This window comes from Oncorhynchus clarkii, chromosome 13 (assembly GCF_045791955.1).
Source record: "Oncorhynchus clarkii lewisi isolate Uvic-CL-2024 chromosome 13, UVic_Ocla_1.0, whole genome shotgun sequence".
NCBI lineage: Eukaryota > Metazoa > Chordata > Actinopteri > Salmoniformes > Salmonidae > Oncorhynchus > Oncorhynchus clarkii.
In genome coordinates this window covers 1,526,064-1,544,541 of record NC_092159.1, presented here as the reverse complement: position 1 = coordinate 1,544,541, position 18,478 = coordinate 1,526,064, and the positions used below count along the sequence as shown (strand labels likewise).

At 48.1% G+C, this 18,478-nt stretch overlaps 1 protein-coding gene across 1 annotated transcript in view; it reads right to left on the bottom strand.

Annotated features, from left to right (window-relative positions):
* Window positions 1-372: 372 nt before the first annotated feature.
* Window positions 373-18,478, bottom strand: part of LOC139424256 (forkhead box protein K1-like) — a 34,831-nt gene continuing 16,725 nt past the window's right edge. The window contains exons 3-9 of the mRNA XM_071175941.1: window positions 16,080-16,257; window positions 15,762-15,908; window positions 6,087-6,280; window positions 4,422-4,588; window positions 3,078-3,362; window positions 1,384-1,563; window positions 373-1,219 (exon numbers count right to left, since the gene is read on the bottom strand). Of these exons, the coding sequence (XP_071032042.1) occupies window positions 999-1,219; window positions 1,384-1,563; window positions 3,078-3,362; window positions 4,422-4,588; window positions 6,087-6,280; window positions 15,762-15,908; window positions 16,080-16,257 (1,372 nt within the window). The 3' untranslated portion in view covers window positions 373-998. The remainder of the gene's footprint in view (window positions 1,220-1,383; window positions 1,564-3,077; window positions 3,363-4,421; window positions 4,589-6,086; window positions 6,281-15,761; window positions 15,909-16,079; window positions 16,258-18,478) is intronic.

Here is an 18,478-nt window from a genome sequence, read left to right as displayed (position 1 = left end):
CACTACGTTGGGAATAGGGCTCTGGTCTGAGACAGTACACTACGTTGGGAGTAGGGCTCTGGTCTGAGGCAGTACACTACGTTGGGAGTAGGGCTCTGGTCTGAAGCAGTACACTACGTTGGGAGTAGGGCTCTGGTCTGAGGCAGTACACTACGTTGGGAGTAGGGCTCTGGTCTGAGGCAGTACACTACGTTGGGAGTAGGGCTCTGGTCTGAGGCAGTACTCTAAGTTGGGAGATATGGTGCTAGGGGTTAAAGGTCAGGGACAGGCTTATTGATCACTGGCAGTTACGGATGACTGATCAGTGAGAGTTCAGTGACAGCTATCAGTAGGAGGTTTGAGGTCAGGGGTCAGAGGGTGAGCCAGCAGACACTGGGACCCAGGGGTCAGACTGGTGAGATGGTTCACCCAGAGAGGCTCCTCCTCCTCTAGACACCAGGTCAGGGGGTGAACCAGCAGACACTGGGACCCAGGGGTCAGACTGGTGAGATGGTTCACCCAGAGAGGCTCCTCCTCCTCTAGACACCAGGTCAGGGGGTGAACCAGCAGACACTGGGACCCAGGGGTCAGACTGGTGAGATGGTTCACCCAGAGAGGCTCCTCCTCCTCTAGACACCAGGTCAGGGGGTGAACCAGCAGACACTGGGACCCAGGGGTCAGACTGGTGAGATGGTTCACCCAGAGAGGCTCCTCCTCTAGACACCAGGTCAGGGGGTGAACCAGCAGACACTGGGACCCAGGGGTCAGACTGGTGAGATGGTTCACCCAGAGAGGCTCCTCCTCCTCTAGACACCAGGTCAGGGGGTGAACCAGCAGACACTGGGACCCAGGGGTCAGACTGGTGAGATGGTTCACCCAGAGAGGCTCCTCCTCCTCTAGACACCAGGTCAGGGGGTGAACCAGCAGACACTGGGACCCAGGGGTCAGACTGGTGAGATGGTTCACCCAGAGATGCTCCTCCTCTAGACACCAGGTCAGGGGGTGAGAGTTCAGCAGTTCTACTTTCTGTTGTCGTGTGGCTGAGAACTCATGGCCACGATGACTGGCTGCTGAATGGGGGGAGGAGCCGCCTCGTCCTCCTCCATCTTAGGCCTCTTAGCCTGGGGGTCGCCTGGCACCTCCGGCCCAACATCAGGCCCCGCGCTGGGCTGTCTGCTCACCAGGACTGGGGGGGAGCTGGAGGCCTGGGCTGCCAGGATCTGGAGAGGACTGGTCAGAGCTGGGAGTGGGGATGGGAGGCAGGGGAGGTGAGGAAGAGGAGAGAGGAAGGACAGAGTCAGTACAACACCATAATGAGACATAACTCACCATGCATCAAATGAAATTAACATAACAACCATGTCAAAAAAAAAAAAACAACACCGGTTGCTAAGGTAGCCGTACCGTAAGCGTTGGCGACGCCGGTAGCCGTGGCGACGGCGGTGTGTTTGCCGTTCTGAGTGACAGGGCGGACAGGAAGTTGGTGCAGCCCCAGAGATAGGCCACGCCCCTCTGACCCCTGACCCCCCTGTTGAGCTCCCTCCAACGACTGGATCACTCGCTCCCTGTTCTGCTGCTGCGAGTCTGGGGGGGAGAAACGTATTAATATACTGAACACCGATATAAAACAACAATATAAAACAACATATAAAGTGTTTTGTTACACGAAGCTGAAATAAAATATCCCAGAAATGTTCCATACGTACAAAAATGCTAATTTCTATAAAATGTTGTGCACAAATTTGTTTACGTCGCTGTTAGTGAGCATTTCTCCTTTGTCAAGATAATCCATCCACCCGACAGGTGTGGCATGTCAAGATTGCCGATTAAACGGCATGATTATTACACAGGTGCACCTTGTGCTGGGGGACAATAACGCAACAGGCGTCTCAAGTTGAGGGAGCGTGGAATCGGCATGCTGACTGCATGGAATGTCCGCCAGAGAATTGAATGTTAATTTCTCTACCATGAGCCACCTCCAACGTGAGGAAGCCAAAATGGCCACTGGCCTCGCTGGAGAAGCCGTCACCTCATGCTTCAGCATGATAATGTACCAGAGCCCCATGTTGGATCTGGACACAGTTCCTGGAAGATGAAGAGGTCCCAGTTCTTCCACAGCCTGCAGACTCACCTTCATGTTTTATTTTAAAGTGACATATAAAATATATATATATATATATATATATTATATCTGTGACCAACACATGCCTTTGTTCCCAGTCATGTGAAATCCATAGATTAGATGAATTTATTTCAGATGGACTCATTTCCTGAACTGTAACTGAGTAAAATCTTTTAAATTGTTGCATTTATAATTATTTATTTTGGTAGGAAAAATTCAATTCTGGACATTTTCCTTGCCACCAAAATAAAAGTTGACATAAGTAGGTGTATAAAATAATCCCGTACCTCCTTTTCCCTGTTTATTTATGTATACACCTATTTTATGTCCACTTTTATTTTGGGGAAAAAAAAGTCAGATTTTGAATAAAAATCGACCAGATTCATAAAAACAAACAGCAGCTGGAAGACAAACTGTGGAAAAAATACCGTGAGGTCTATTACACCTGTTGTGTTCGGTGAATGTGACAAATACAATTTGATTTGACATGTCTGGGTGAGAGATATGTAGAACATACAGTATTCAGACCAGATTCACTCACATTTTGCACGCCCAATTTTTCAGTTTTTGATTTGTTAAAAAAGTTTGAAATATCCAATAAATGTTGTTCCACTTCATGATTGTGTCCCACTTGTTGTTGATTCTTCACAAAAAAATACAGTTTTATATCTTTATGTTTGAAGCCTGAAATGTGGCAAAAGGTCGCAAAGTTCAAGGGGGCCCGAATACTTTACCAGAAGGCACCGTTTATACACAGTATGCATCAGATCCATAAGGAACCCTATAAACCTTCAGCACAATACACTCGTGGAGATTTCAAAGGATTTGATTGGTGTAAGCAATATGGTTCCATTTCTACCTAGCCTATCAGAGGGCGAGGTAGAACTATTGTCATTTTACTATCACTGGTCAAATCCTCTCAGAGTGTAGGGTCTAGGAGGGTTCATTTGGGATTGGGGTCACAATCTAGCCGTACCTCTCTGCTCGCCGGTGCCCTCTGCTCCCTGCTGGCCAGCGCCGGTATTACCACGACTCTGGCCCCCGCCGGGGGTGAGGATGTACCCGTTCGGGGGGTGGGAGGCCGTAGCCGTGGTGACCAGACGGAGCATGGTGAGGGTGTTGGGGGGGCTCTGCAGCATGTGGAGGGTCTGTCCCCCGGCGACTCCGGGGCCCGAGAACAAGGCCAGGGGTTTACCCATCCCCGAGGGCAGGGGGTGGGGCGGGGCGGCCATGATCACAGGCTGGCCATGTACTGGAGAACCTGGGACACACACACACACACAAACACTGTTTTTAGTTGTCTGAGCATCTGTAGATGTGTCCCTACCTGGGAAGCTCTGTATCTAGTGAGGAGGACAGGTTATGGTGTAGATGTGTCCCTACCTGGGGAGCTCTGTATCTAGTGAGGACAGGTTATGGTGTAGATGTGTCCCTACCTGGGGAGCTCTGTATCTAGTGAGGACAGGTTATGGTGTAGATGTGTCCCTACCTGGGGAGCTCTGTATCTAGTGAGGAGGACAGGTTATGGTGTAGATGTGTCCCTACCTGGGGAGCTCTGTATCTAGTGAGGACAGGTTATGGTGTAGATGTGTCCCTACCTGGGTAGCTCTGTATCTAGTGAGGAGGACAGGTTATGGTGTAGATGTGTCCCTACCTGGGGAGCTCTGTATCTAGTGAGGAGGACAGGTTATGGTGTAGATGTGTCCCTACCTGGGGAGCTCTGTATCTAGTGAGGAGGACAGGTTATGGTGTAGATGTGTCCCTACCTGGGGAGCTCTGTATCTAGTGAGGACAGGTTATGGTGTAGATGTGTCCCTACCTGGGGAGCTCTGTATCTAGTGAGGAGGACAGTTTGTGGTGTAGATGTGTTCCTACCTGGGGCGCTCTGTATCTAGTGAGGAGGACAGGTTATGGTGTAGATGTGTCCCTACCTGGGGAGCTCTGTATCTAGTGAGGAGGACATGTTATGGTGTAGATGTGTCCCTACCTGGGGAGCTCTGTATCTAGTGAGGAGGACATGTTATGGTGTAGATGTGTCCCTACCTGGGGAGCTCTGTATCTAGTGAGGAGGACAGGTTATGGTGTAGATGTGTCCCTACCTGGGGAGCTCTGTATCTAGTGAGGAGGACAGGTTATGGTGTAGATGTGTCCCTACCTGGGGAGCTCTGTATCTAGTGAGGACAGGTTATGGTGTAGATGTGTCCCTACCTGGGGAGCTCTGTATCTAGTGAGGAGGACAGGTTATGGTGTAGATGTGTCCCTACCTGGGTAGCTCTGTATCTAGTGAGGAGGACAGTTTGTGGTGTAGATGTGTTCCTACCTGGGGCGCTCTGTGTATATCTGTACTCTGGTACGGAGGCCAGTTTGTGAGCGAGGTCGTGGTGGTGAGACAGAGGAGATCCCTCTCTAGAGAGACACTCTGGGGTCTGAAGACCACTGGAGGGAGGGGAGAGGAGACCCTGGTGGGTGGGGGAGGCTGGGGCACTCCTAGAGAGGGGGAATGGTTAGGGCATTAACACACTGCAAACACAACCCCCTCCAGAGAAACACACCGCCCTGCAGCACCGCCCCTCCAGAGAAACACACCGCCCCTCCAGAGAAACACGCCCCCCCCCTCCAGAGAAACACGCCCCCCCCTCCTCTCAGACTGAGAATGGGACTTTTCATAAGGTGAGAGCGAACACACACTCCAGGATTGTTTCAGACACACACCTTCCTGAGAGAGAGAGACTTACTTTGTTCTATCCAATCACACCTTCCTGAGAGAGAGACTTACATTGTTCTATCCAATCACACCTTACTGAGAGAGAGACTTACTTTGTTCTATCCAATCACACCTTCCTGAGAGAGAGACTTACATTGTTCTATCCAATCACACCTTCCTGAGAGAGAGACTTACTTTGTTCTATCCAATCACACCTTCCTGAGAGAGAGACTTACTTTGTTCTATCCAATCACACCTTCCTGAGAGAGACTTACTTTGTTCTATCCAATCACACCTTCCTGAGAGAGACTTACTTTGTTCTATCCAATCACACCTTCCTGAGAGAGACTTACTTTGTTCTATCCAATCACACCTTCCTGAGAGAGAGACTTACTTTGTTCTATCCAATCACACCTTCCTGAGAGAGAGAGACTTACTTTGTTCTATCCAATCACACCTTCCTGAGAGAGAGACTTACTTTGTTCTATCCAATCACACCTTCCTGAGAGAGAGACTTACATTGTTCTATCCAATCACACCTTCCTGAGAGAGACTTACTTTGTTCTATCCAATCACACCTTCCTGAGAGAGACTTACTTTGTTCTATCCAATCACACCTTCCTGAGAGAGACTTACTTTGTTCTATCCAATCACACCTTCCTGAGAGAGAGACTTACATTGTTCTATCCAATCACACCTTACTGAGAGAGAGAGAGAGAGAGAGAGAGACTTACTTTGTTCTATCCAATCACACCTTACTGAGAGAGAGAGACTTACTTTGTTCTATCCAATCAAACGAGAGCAGAAGCAGAGAGGGGAGATAACTGTTATTATAACTGTTGAACTGACAGAGGAGAGAGGAATGAGGACAGAGAGGACAGAGAGGAGAGAGTTAAACAGAAAGACAGATTATAACTGTTTAACTGACAGAGGACAGAGGACAGAGAGGACAGAGGAAGTTAAACAGAGGCAGAAACAAACAGATTCTAACTGTTTAACTGACAGAGGACAGAGAGGACAGAGAGGACAGAGAGGACAGAGAGGACAGAGAGGGAGTTAAACAGAGGCAGAAACAGACAGATTATAACTGTTTAACTGAGGGTTTACAGGTCAATACATTAAGGAGGGTCTGAAGAGAAGCTACTGTGTGTGCAGGCTTTTACTACAACCCTGCACTATAACACACCTGGTTCTACTAACAGTTGCTCTTCACGAACTTGATTAGCTAGAGGTCAGCTAGAGATCAGGGATTAGCTAGAGGTCAGGGTTCAGGGGTCGTACCTGGACGAGAGCGGTCCGAACGGCGTGCGGAAGCAGGCCACGCCCCTCTGCCGTCTCTTCCTGAAGGCTTGTTCCACCAGCTTGCCCTCGGAGGCCGAGTCCACGCGCCAGAAACTACCTTTCCCAGGCTCCTCCTGGCTACGAGCCACCTTCAGGAAGTAACGGTTCAGAGACAGGTTGTGGCGGATCGAGTTCTGGGAACAGAGGAAGGGGAGGAGAGTTGGTGATACTTCGGAGAGAGAACACAACATTACAACAAAAACCTAGTTACCTGGTAGTAGGGGTAGGTGATGTGTCTAGTTACCTGGTAGTAGGGGTAGGGGTAGGTGATGTGTCTAGTTACCTGGTAGTAGGGGTAGGGGTAGGTGACGTGTCTAGTTACCTGGTAGTAGGGGTAGGTGACGTGTCTAGTTACCTGGTAGTAGGGGTAGGTGATGTGTCTAGTTACCTGGTAGTAGGGGTAGGTGATGTGTCTAGTTACCTGGTAGTAGGGGTAGGTGATGTGTCTAGTTACCTGGTAGTAGGGGTAGGTGATGTGTCTAGTTACCTGGTAGTAGGGGTAGGTGATGTGTCTAGTTACCTGGTAGTAGGGGTAGGTGATGTGTCTAGTTACCTGGTAGTAGGGGTAGGTGATGTGTCTAGTTACCTGGTAGTAGGGGTAGGTGATGTGTCTAGTTACCTGGTAGTAGGGGTAGGTGATGTGTCTAGTTACCTGGTAGTAGGGGTAGGTGACGTGTCTAGTTACCTGGTAGTAGGGGTAGGTGACGTGTCTAGTTACCTGGTAGTAGGGGTAGGTGATGTGTCTAGTTACCTGGTAGTAGGGGTAGGTGATGTGTCTAGTTACCTGGTAGTAGGGGTAGGTAATGTGTCTAGTTACCTGGTAGTAGGGGTAGGTGATGTGTCTAGTTACCTGGTAGTAGGGGTAGGTGATGTGTCTAGTTACCTGGTAGTAGGGGTAGGTGATGTGTCTAGTTACCTGGTAGTAGGGGTAGGGGTAGGTGACGTGTCTAGTTACCTGGTAGTAGGGGTAGGTGATGTGTCTAGTTACCTGGTAGTAGGGGTAGGTGATGTGTCTAGTTACCTGGTAGTAGGGGTAGGTGATGTGTCTAGTTACCTGGTAGTAGGGGTAGGTGATGTGTCTAGTTACCTGGTAGTAGTGGTAGGTGATGTGTCTAGTTACCTGGTAGTAGGGGTAGGTGATGTGTCTAGTTACCTGGTAGTAGGGGTAGGTGATGTGTCTAGTTACCTGGTAGTAGGGGTAGGTGATGTGTCTAGTTACCTGGTAGTAGGGGTAGGTGATGTGTCTAGTTACCTGGTAGTAGGGGTAGGTGATGTGTCTAGTTACCTGGTAGTAGGGGTAGGTGATGTGTCTAGTTACCTGGTAGTAGGGGTAGGTGATGTGTCTAGTTACCTGGTAGTAGGGGTAGGTGATGTGTCTAGTTACCTGGTAGTAGGGGTAGGTGATGTGTCTAGTTACCTGGTAGTAGGGGTAGGTGATGTGTCTAGTTACCTGGTAGTAGGGGTAGGTGATGTGTCTAGTTACCTGGTAGTAGGGGTAGGTGATGTGTCTAGTTACCTGGTAGTAGGGGTAGGTGATGTGTCTAGTTACCTGGTAGTAGGGGTAGGTGATGTGTCTAGTTACCTGGTAGTAGTGGTAGGTGATGTGTCTAGTTACCTGGTAGTAGTGGTAGGTGATGTGTCTAGTTACCTGGTAGTAGGGGTAGGTGATGTGTCTAGTTACCTGGTAGTAGGGGTAGGTGATGTGTCTAGTTACCTGGTAGTAGGGGTAGGTGACGTGTCTAGTTACCTGGTAGTAGGGGTAGGTGACGTGTCTAGTTACCTGGTAGTAGGGTTAGGTGATGTGTCTAGTTACCTGGTAGTAGGGTTAGGTGATGTGTCTAGTTACCTGGTAGTAGGGTTAGGTGATGTGTCTAGTTACCTGGTAGTAGGGGTAGGTGATGTGTCTAGTTACCTGGTAGTAGGGGTAGGTGATGTGTCTAGTTACCTGGTAGTAGGGGTAGGTGATGTGTCTAGTTACCTGGTAGGTGATGTGTCTAGTTACCTGGTAGGTGATGTGTCTAGTTACCTGGTAGTAGGGGTAGGTGATGTGTCTAGTTACCTGGTAGAAGTGGTAGGTGACGTGTCTAGTTACCTGGTAGTAGGGGTAGGTGATGTGTCTAGTTACCTGGTAGTAGGGTTAGGTGATGTGTCTAGTTACCTGGTAGTAGGGGTAGGTGATGTGTCTAGTTACCTGGTAGTAGGGGTAGGTGATGTGTCTAGTTACCTGGTAGTAGGGGTAGGTGATGTGTCTAGTTACCTGGTAGGTGATGTGTCTAGTTACCTGGTAGGTGATGTGTCTAGTTACCTGGTAGTAGGGGTAGGTGATGTGTCTAGTTACCTGGTAGTAGTGGTAGGTGACGTGTCTAGTTACCTGGTAGTAGGGGTAGGTGATGTGTCTAGTTACCTGGTAGTAGGGGTAGGTGATGTGTCTAGTTACGTGGTAGTAGGGGTAGGTGATGTGTCTAGTTACCTGGTAGTAGGGGTAGGTGATGTGTCTAGTTACCTGGTAGTAGGGGTAGGTGATGTGTCTAGTTACCTGGTGGAAGGGGTAGGTGATGTGTCTAGTTACCTGGTAGTAGGGGTAGGTGATGTGTCTAGTTACCTGGTAGTAGGGGTAGGTGATGTGTCTAGTTACCTGGTAGTAGGGGTAGGTGATGTGTCTAGTTACCTGGTAGTAGGGGTAGGTGATGTGTCTAGTTACCTGGTAGTAGGGGTAGGTAATGTGTCTAGTTACCTGGTAGTAGGGGTAGGTGATGTGTCTAGTTACCTGGTAGTAGGGGTAGGTGACGTGTCTAGTTACCTGGTAGTAGGGGTAGGTGATGTGTCTAGTTACCTGGTAGTAGGGGTAGGTGACGTGTCTAGTTACCTGGTAGTAGGGGTAGGTGATGTGTCTAGTTACCTGGTAGTAGGGGTAGGTGATGTGTCTAGTTACCTGGTAGTAGGGGTAGGTGATGTGTCTAGTTACCTGGTAGTAGGGGTAGGTGATGTGTCTAGTTACCTGGTAGTAGTGGTAGGTGATGTGTCTAGTTACCTGGTAGTAGGGGTAGGTGATGTGTCTAGTTACCTGGTAGTAGGGGTAGGTGATGTGTCTAGTTACCTGGTAGTAGGGGTAGGTGATGTGTCTAGTTACCTGGTAGTAGGGGTAGGTGATGTGTCTAGTTACCTGGTAGTAGGGGTAGGTGATGTGTCTAGTTACCTGGTAGTAGGGGTAGGTGATGTGTCTAGTTACCTGGTAGTAGGGGTAGGTGATGTGTCTAGTTACCTGGTAGTAGGGGTAGGTGATGTGTCTAGTTACCTGGTAGTAGGGGTAGGTGATGTGTCTAGTTACCTGGTAGTAGTGGTAGGTGATGTGTCTAGTTACCTGGTAGTAGTGGTAGGTGATGTGTCTAGTTACCTGGTAGTAGTGGTAGGTGATGTGTCTAGTTACCTGGTAGTAGGGGTAGGTGATGTGTCTAGTTACCTGGTAGTAGGGGTAGGTGATGTGTCTAGTTACCTGGTAGTAGGGGTAGGTGACGTGTCTAGTTACCTGGTAGTAGGGGTAGGTGATGTGTCTAGTTACCTGGTAGTAGGGGTAGGTGATGTGTCTAGTTACCTGGTAGTAGGGGTAGGTGATGTGTCTAGTTACCTGGTAGGTGATGTGTCTAGTTACCTGGTAGGTGATGTGTCTAGTTACCTGGTAGTAGGGGTAGGTGATGTGTCTAGTTACCTGGTAGTAGGGGTAGGTGATGTGTCTAGTTACCTGGTAGTAGGGTTAGGTGATGTGTCTAGTTACCTGGTAGTAGGGGTAGGTGATGTGTCTAGTTACCTGGTAGTAGGGGTAGGTGATGTGTCTAGTTACCTGGTAGTAGGGGTAGGTGATGTGTCTAGTTACCTGGTAGGTGATGTGTCTAGTTACCTGGTAGGTGATGTGTCTAGTTACCTGGTAGTAGGGGTAGGTGATGTGTCTAGTTACCTGGTAGAAGTGGTAGGTGACGTGTCTAGTTACCTGGTAGTAGGGGTAGGTGATGTGTCTAGTTACCTGGTAGTAGGGTTAGGTGATGTGTCTAGTTACCTGGTAGTAGGGGTAGGTGATGTGTCTAGTTACCTGGTAGTAGGGGTAGGTGATGTGTCTAGTTACCTGGTAGTAGGGGTAGGTGATGTGTCTAGTTACCTGGTAGGTGATGTGTCTAGTTACCTGGTAGGTGATGTGTCTAGTTACCTGGTAGTAGGGGTAGGTGATGTGTCTAGTTACCTGGTAGTAGGGGTAGGTGATGTGTCTAGTTACCTGGTAGTAGGGGTAGGTGATGTGTCTAGTTACCTGGTAGTAGGGGTAGGTGATGTGTCTAGTTACGTGGTAGTAGGGGTAGGTGATGTGTCTAGTTACCTGGTAGTAGGGGTAGGTGATGTGTCTAGTTACCTGGTAGTAGGGGTAGGTGATGTGTCTAGTTACCTGGTGGAAGGGGTAGGTGATGTGTCTAGTTACCTGGTAGTAGGGGTAGGTGATGTGTCTAGTTACCTGGTAGTAGGGGTAGGTGATGTGTCTAGTTACCTGGTAGTAGGGGTAGGTGATGTGTCTAGTTACCTGGTAGTAGGGGTAGGTAATGTGTCTAGTTACCTGGTAGTAGGGGTAGGTGATGTGTCTAGTTACCTGGTAGTAGGGGTAGGTGATGTGTCTAGTTACCTGGTAGTAGGGGTAGGGGTAGGTGACGTGTCTAGTTACCTGGTAGTAGGGGTAGGTGATGTGTCTAGTTACCTGGTAGTAGGGGTAGGTGATGTGTCTAGTTACCTGGTAGTAGGGGTAGGTGATGTGTCTAGTTACCTGGTAGTAGGGGTAGGTGATGTGTCTAGTTACCTGGTAGTAGGGGTAGGTGATGTGTCTAGTTACCTGGTAGTAGTGGTAGGTGATGTGTCTAGTTACCTGGTAGTAGGGGTAGGTGATGTGTCTAGTTACCTGGTAGTAGGGGTAGGTGATGTGTCTAGTTACCTGGTAGTAGGGGTAGGTGATGTGTCTAGTTACCTGGTAGTAGGGGTAGGTGATGTGTCTAGTTACCTGGTAGTAGGGGTAGGTGATGTGTCTAGTTACCTGGTAGTAGGGGTAGGTGATGTGTCTAGTTACCTGGTAGTAGGGGTAGGTGATGTGTCTAGTTACCTGGTAGTAGGGGTAGGTGATGTGTCTAGTTACCTGGTAGTAGGGGTAGGTGATGTGTCTAGTTACCTGGTAGTAGTGGTAGGTGATGTGTCTAGTTACCTGGTAGTAGTGGTAGGTGATGTGTCTAGTTACCTGGTAGTAGGGGTAGGTGATGTGTCTAGTTACCTGGTAGTAGGGGTAGGTGATGTGTCTAGTTACCTGGTAGTAGGGGTAGGTGACGTGTCTAGTTACCTGGTAGTAGGGGTAGGTGACGTGTCTAGTTACCTGGTAGTAGGGGTAGGTGACGTGTCTAGTTACCTGGTAGTAGGGTTAGGTGATGTGTCTAGTTACCTGGTAGTAGGGTTAGGTGATGTGTCTAGTTACCTGGTAGTAGGGGTAGGTGATGTGTCTAGTTACCTGGTAGTAGGGGTAGGTGATGTGTCTAGTTACCTGGTAGTAGGGGTAGGTGATGTGTCTAGTTACCTGGTAGGTGATGTGTCTAGTTACCTGGTAGGTGATGTGTCTAGTTACCTGGTAGTAGGGGTAGGTGATGTGTCTAGTTACCTGGTAGAAGTGGTAGGTGACGTGTCTAGTTACCTGGTAGTAGGGGTAGGTGATGTGTCTAGTTACCTGGTAGTAGGGTTAGGTGATGTGTCTAGTTACCTGGTAGTAGGGGTAGGTGATGTGTCTAGTTACCTGGTAGTAGGGGTAGGTGATGTGTCTAGTTACCTGGTAGTAGGGGTAGGTGATGTGTCTAGTTACCTGGTAGGTGATGTGTCTAGTTACCTGGTAGGTGATGTGTCTAGTTACCTGGTAGTAGGGGTAGGTGATGTGTCTAGTTACCTGGTAGTAGTGGTAGGTGACGTGTCTAGTTACCTGGTAGTAGGGGTAGGTGATGTGTCTAGTTACCTGGTAGTAGGGGTAGGTGATGTGTCTAGTTCCTGGTAGTAGGGGTAGGTGATGTGTCTAGTTACCTGGTAGTAGGGGTAGGTGATGTGTCTAGTTACCTGGTAGTAGGGTTAGGTGATGTGTCTAGTTACCTGGTAGTAGGGGTAGGTGATGTGTCTAGTTACCTGGTAGTAGTGGTAGGTGATGTGTCTAGTTACCTGGTAGTAGTAGTAGGTGATGTGTCTAGTTACCTGGTAGTAGGGGTAGGTGATGTGTCTAGTTACCTGGTAGTAGGGGGTAGGTGATGTGTCTAGTTACCTGGTAGTAGGGGGTAGGTGATGTGTCTAGTTACCTGGTAGTAGGGGTAGGTGATGTGTCTAGTTACCTGGTAGTAGTGGTAGGTGATGTGTCTAGTTACCTGGTAGTAGGGGTAGGTGATGTGTCTAGTTACCTGGTAGTAGGGGGTAGGTGATGTGTCTAGTTACCTGGTAGTAGGGGTAGGTGATGTGTCTAGTTACCTGGTAGTAGGGGTAGGTGATGTGTCTAGTTACCTGGTAGTAGGGGGTAGGTGATGTGTCTAGTTACCTGGTAGTAGTGGTAGGTGATGTGTCTAGTTACCTGGTAGTAGGGGTAGGTGATGTGTCTAGTTACCTGGTAGTAGGGGGTAGGTGATGTGTCTAGTTACCTGGTAGTAGGGGGTAGGTGACGTGTCTAGTTACCTGGTAGTAGGGGTAGGTGAAGTGTCTAGTTACCTGGTAGTAGGGGTAGGTGACGTGTCTAGTTACCTGGTAGTAGGGGTAGGTGACGTGTCTAGTTACCTGGTAGTAGGGGTAGGTGATGTGTCTAGTTACCTGGTAGTAGGGGTAGGTGATGTGTCTAGTTACCTGGTAGTAGGGGTAGGTGATGTGTCTAGTTACCTGGTAGTAGGGGTAGGTGATGTGTCTAGTTACCTGGTAGTAGGGGTAGGTGATGTGTCTAGTTACCTGGTAGTAGGGGTAGGTGATGTGTCTAGTTACCTGGTAGTAGGGGTAGGTGATGTGTCTAGTTACCTGGTAGTAGGGGTAGGTGACGTGTCTAGTTACCTGGTAGTAGGGGTAGGTGACGTGTCTAGTTACCTGGTAGTAGGGGTAGGTGACGTGTCTAGTTACCTGGTAGTAGGGGTAGGTGACGTGTCTAGTTACCTGGTAGTAGGGGTAGGTGACGTGTCTAGTTACCTGGTAGTAGGGGTAGGTGACGTGTCTAGTTACCTGGTAGTAGGGGTAGGTGATGTGTCTAGTTACCTGGTAGTAGGGGTAGGTGATGTGTCTAGTTACCTGGTAGTAGGGGTAGGGGTAGGTGATGTGTCTAGTTACCTGGTAGTAGGGGTAGGTGAAGTGTCTAGTTACCTGGTAGTAGGGGTAGGTGACGTGTCTAGTTACCTGGTAGTAGGGGTAGGTGACGTGTCTAGTTACCTGGTAGTAGGGGTAGGTGATGTGTCTAGTTACCTGGTAGTAGGGGTAGGTGATGTGTCTAGTTACCTGGTAGTAGGGGTAGGGGTAGGTGATGTGTCTAGTTACCTGGTAGTAGGGGTAGGTGACGTGTCTAGTTACCTGGTAGTAGGGGTAGGTGATGTGTCTAGTTACCTGGTAGTAGGGGTAGGTGATGTGTCTAGTTACCTGGTAGTAGGGGTAGGTGATGTGTCTAGTTACCTGGTAGTAGGGGGTAGGTGATGTGTCTAGTTACCTGGTAGTAGGGGTAGGTGATGTGTCTAGTTACCTGGTAGTAGGGGTAGGTGATGTGTCTAGTTACCTGGTAGTAGGGGTAGGTGATGTGTCTAGTTACCTGGTAGTAGGGGTAGGTGATGTGTCTAGTTACCTGGTAGTAGGGGTAGGTGATGTGTCTAGTTACCTGGTAGTAGGGGTAGGTGATGTGTCTAGTTACCTGGTAGTAGGGGTAGGTGATGTGTCTAGTTACCTGGTAGTAGGGGTAGGTGATGTGTCTAGTTACCTGGTAGTAGGGGTAGGTGATGTGTCTAGTTACCTGGTAGTAGGGGTAGGTGATGTGTCTAGTTACCTGGTAGTAGGGGTAGGTGATGTGTCTAGTTACCTGGTAGTAGGGGTAGGTGATGTGTCTAGTTACCTGGTAGTAGGGGTAGGTGATGTGTCTAGTTACCTGGTAGTAGGGGTAGGTGATGTATCTAGTTACCTGGTAGTAGGGGTAGGTGATGTGTCTAGTTACCTGGTAGTAGGGGTAGGTGATGTGTCTAGTTACCTGGTAGTAGGGGTAGGTGATGTGTCTAGTTACCTGGTAGTAGGGGTAGGTGATGTGTCTAGTTACCTGGTAGTAGGGGTAGGTGATGTGTCTAGTTACCTGGTAGTAGGGGTAGGTGATGTGTCTAGTTACTTGGTAGTAGGGGTAGGTGATGTGTCTAGTTACCTGGTAGTAGGGGTAGGGGTAGGTGATGTGTCTAGTTACCTGGTAGTAGGGGTAGGTGATGTGTCTAGTTACCTGGTAGTAGGGGTAGGTGATGTGTCTAGTTACCTGGTAGTAGGGGTAGGTGATGTGTCTAGTTACCTGGTAGTAGTGGTAGGTGATGTGTCTAGTTACCTGGTAGTAGGGGTAGGTGATGTGTCTAGTTACCTGGTAGTAGGGGTAGGTGATGTGTCTAGTTACCTGGTAGTAGGGGTAGGTGACGTGTCTAGTTACCTGGTAGTAGGGGTAGGTGACGTGTCTAGTTACCTGGTAGTAGGGGTAGGTGACGTGTCTAGTTACCTGGTAGTAGGGGTAGGTGACGTGTCTAGTTACCTGGTAGTAGGGGTAGGTGATGTGTCTAGTTACCTGGTAGTAGGGTTAGGTGATGTGTCTAGTTACCTGGTAGTAGGGGTAGGTGATGTGTCTAGTTACCTGGTAGTAGGGGTAGGTGATGTGTCTAGTTACCTGGTAGGTGATGTGTCTAGTTACCTGGTAGGTGATGTATCTAGTTACCTGGTAGGTGATGTGTCTAGTTACCTGGTAGTAGGGGTAGGTGATGTGTCTAGTTACCTGGTAGTAGGGGTAGGTGATGTGTCTAGTTACCTGGTAGTAGGGGTAGGTGATGTGTCTAGTTACCTGGTAGTAGGGGTAGGTGACGTGTCTAGTTACCTGGTAGTAGGGGTAGGTGACGTGTCTAGTTACCTGGTAGTAGGGGTAGGTGACGTGTCTAGTTACCTGGTAGTAGGGGTAGGTGACGTGTCTAGTTACCTGGTAGTAGGGGTAGGTGATGTGTCTAGTTACCTGGTAGTAGGGTTAGGTGATGTGTCTAGTTACCTGGTAGTAGGGGTAGGTGATGTGTCTAGTTACCTGGTAGTAGGGGTAGGTGATGTGTCTAGTTACCTGGTAGGTGATGTGTCTAGTTACCTGGTAGGTGATGTATCTAGTTACCTGGTAGGTGATGTGTCTAGTTACCTGGTAGTAGGGGTAGGTGATGTGTCTAGTTACCTGGTAGTAGGGGTAGGTGATGTGTCTAGTTACCTGGTAGTAGGGGTAGGTGATGTGTCTAGTTACCTGGTAGTAGGGGTAGGTGATGTGTCTAGTTACCTGGTAGTATGGGTAGGTGATGTGTCAAGTTACCTGGTAGTAGTGGTAGGTGTGTGTCTAGTTACCTGCCAGCCCTTGTCTGCAGTGCGATAGTAGGGGTAGTGTTTGGTGATGTGTGTGTAGATTCCAGACAGGGTCAGCTGTCTGTCTGGTGCTGAAGAGATGGCCTGGACTATCAACTGGGCGTACGAGTAGGGAGGCTTAGATTCATCCTGGATAAGACAGGAGAGAGGGGTTAATATATATATATATATATATATATATATATATATATATATATATATATATATATATATATATATATATATATATATATATATATATATATATATATATATATATATATATATATCTCACACACACACACACAGAGTGAAGTATACCTTGGGGCTGTCTCCACCGCCGGACTCTCCGTGTTGCTCGGCAATGCCCCGCTGTTGCTCGGAGACAGCCTTGGCAGCGAACTCCGCAGCCAGCTGGAGGTCAGATGTCACGTTGCGTCCGTAGCGATAACCCGATGACCCCGCACCCCTCGGACTGGCCGGGCACGAGTTAGGAACACTGGAGGGGAGGATGAGAGGAGAGAAGGAGAGAAGGATGAGAAGGAGAGGAGAGAAGAAGGAGAGGAGAAGGAAAGGAGAGAAGGATGAGAGGGGAGAAGGAAAGGAGAGAAGGATGAGAGGGGAGAAGGAGAGGAGAATGAGAGGAGAGAAGGATGAGAGAAGGATGAGAGAAGGAGGAGGAGAATGAGAAGGAAAAGAGAGAAGGATTAGAGGGGAGGAGGAGAATGAGAAGGAAAGGAGAGAAGGAAAGGAGAGAAGGATGAGAGAAGGATGAGAGAAGGAAAGGAGAGAAGGAAAGGAGAGAAGGAAAGGAGAGAAGGATGAGAGGGGAGAAGGAAAGGAGAGAAGGATGACAGGGGAGAAGGAGAGGAGAATGAGAAGGAGAGGAGAGAAGGATGACAGGGGAGAAGGAGAGGAGAATGAGAAGGAGAGGAGAGAAGGATGAGAGAAGGATGAGAGAAGGAGGAGGAGAATGAGAAGGAAAAGAGAGAAGGATTAGAGGGGAGGAGGAGAATGAGAAGGAAAGGAGAGAAGGAAAGGAGAGAAGGATGAGAGAAGGATGAGAGAAGGAAAGGAGAGAAGGAAAGGAGAGAAGGAAAGGAGAGAAGGAAAGGAGAGAAGGATTAGAGGGGAGGAGGAGAATGAGAAGGAAAGGAGAGAAGGAAAGGAGAGAAGGAAAGGAGAGAAGGAAAGGAGAGAAGGAAAGGAGAGAAGGATGATGAGAGAGACAGTAAGATCTAGAATAGAATAGGGTAACTCCACCTAAGGGAATTGCAAATGCACTCATTTTTTTTTTATCTTAAAAATGTATCAAGGAGAAACCATCGAGTTCAAAGTTGAACAAACCATACAATCCTAGGACTACTTTAAACCATTTACACTGACCATACAATCCTAGGACTACTTTAAACCATTTACACTGACCATACAATCCTAGGACTACTTTAAACCATTTACACTGACCATACAATCCTAGGACTACTTTAAACCATTTACACTGACCATACAATCCTAGGACTACTTTAAACCATTTACACTGACCATACAATCCTAGGACTACTTTAAACCATTTACACGGACCATACAATCCTAGGACTACTTTAAACCATTTACACTGACCATACAATCCTAGGACTACTTTAAACCATTTACACTGACCATACAATCCTAGGACTACTTTAAAACATTTACACGGACCATACAATCCTAGGACTACTTTAAACCATTTACACTGACCATACAATCCTAGGACTACTTTAAACCATTTTACACTGACCATACAATCCTAGGACTACTTTAAACCATTTTACACTGACCATACAATCCTAGGACTACTTTAAACCATTTACACTGACCATACAATCCTAGGACTACTTTAAACCATGTACACTGACCATACAATCCTAGGACTACTTTAAACCATTTACACTGACCATACAATCCTAGGACTACTTTAAACCATTTACACTGACCATACAATCCTAGGACTACTTTAAACCATTTACACTGACCATACAATCCTAGGACTACTTTAAACCATTTACACGGAACATTTGACAAGAACCCATTACCTGGAACAACTGTGCAGATTTACTGAGCGCCGCCAGCCCCTACGCTGTGTTCCAGATTAATTTATTTGGACCGTGGTGATTTGTAACACTGAAAGAGGCCCCTGGGTGTCACCATAACCCACCATATGACAACACCACCATACTATCACCACATGGTGACGCCATCACTACTATAACAGAGCTATACTATCACCACTAAAATAACCTCCCACTGTGCCAATAACACCACCATACCATCACCACTAATATAACCTCCCACTGTGCCAATAACACCACCATACTATCACCACTAATATAACCTCCCACTGTGCCAATAACACCACCATACTATCACCACTAAAATAGGGGTAGGTGATGTGTCTAGACGAACGCCACACACCTCTGATCCCATGTATTAGATACCATCTCCTGCTGTCTGATCCCATGTATTAGATACCATCTCCTGCTGTCTGATCCCATGTATTAGATACCATCTCCTGCTGTCTGATCCCATGTATTAGATACCATCTCCTCCTGCTGCTGTCTGATCCCATGTATTAGATACCATCTCCTCCTGCTGCTGTCTGATCCCATGTATTAGATACCATCTCCTCCTGCTGTCTGATCCCATGTATTAGATACCATCTCCTGCTGTCTGATCCCATGTAT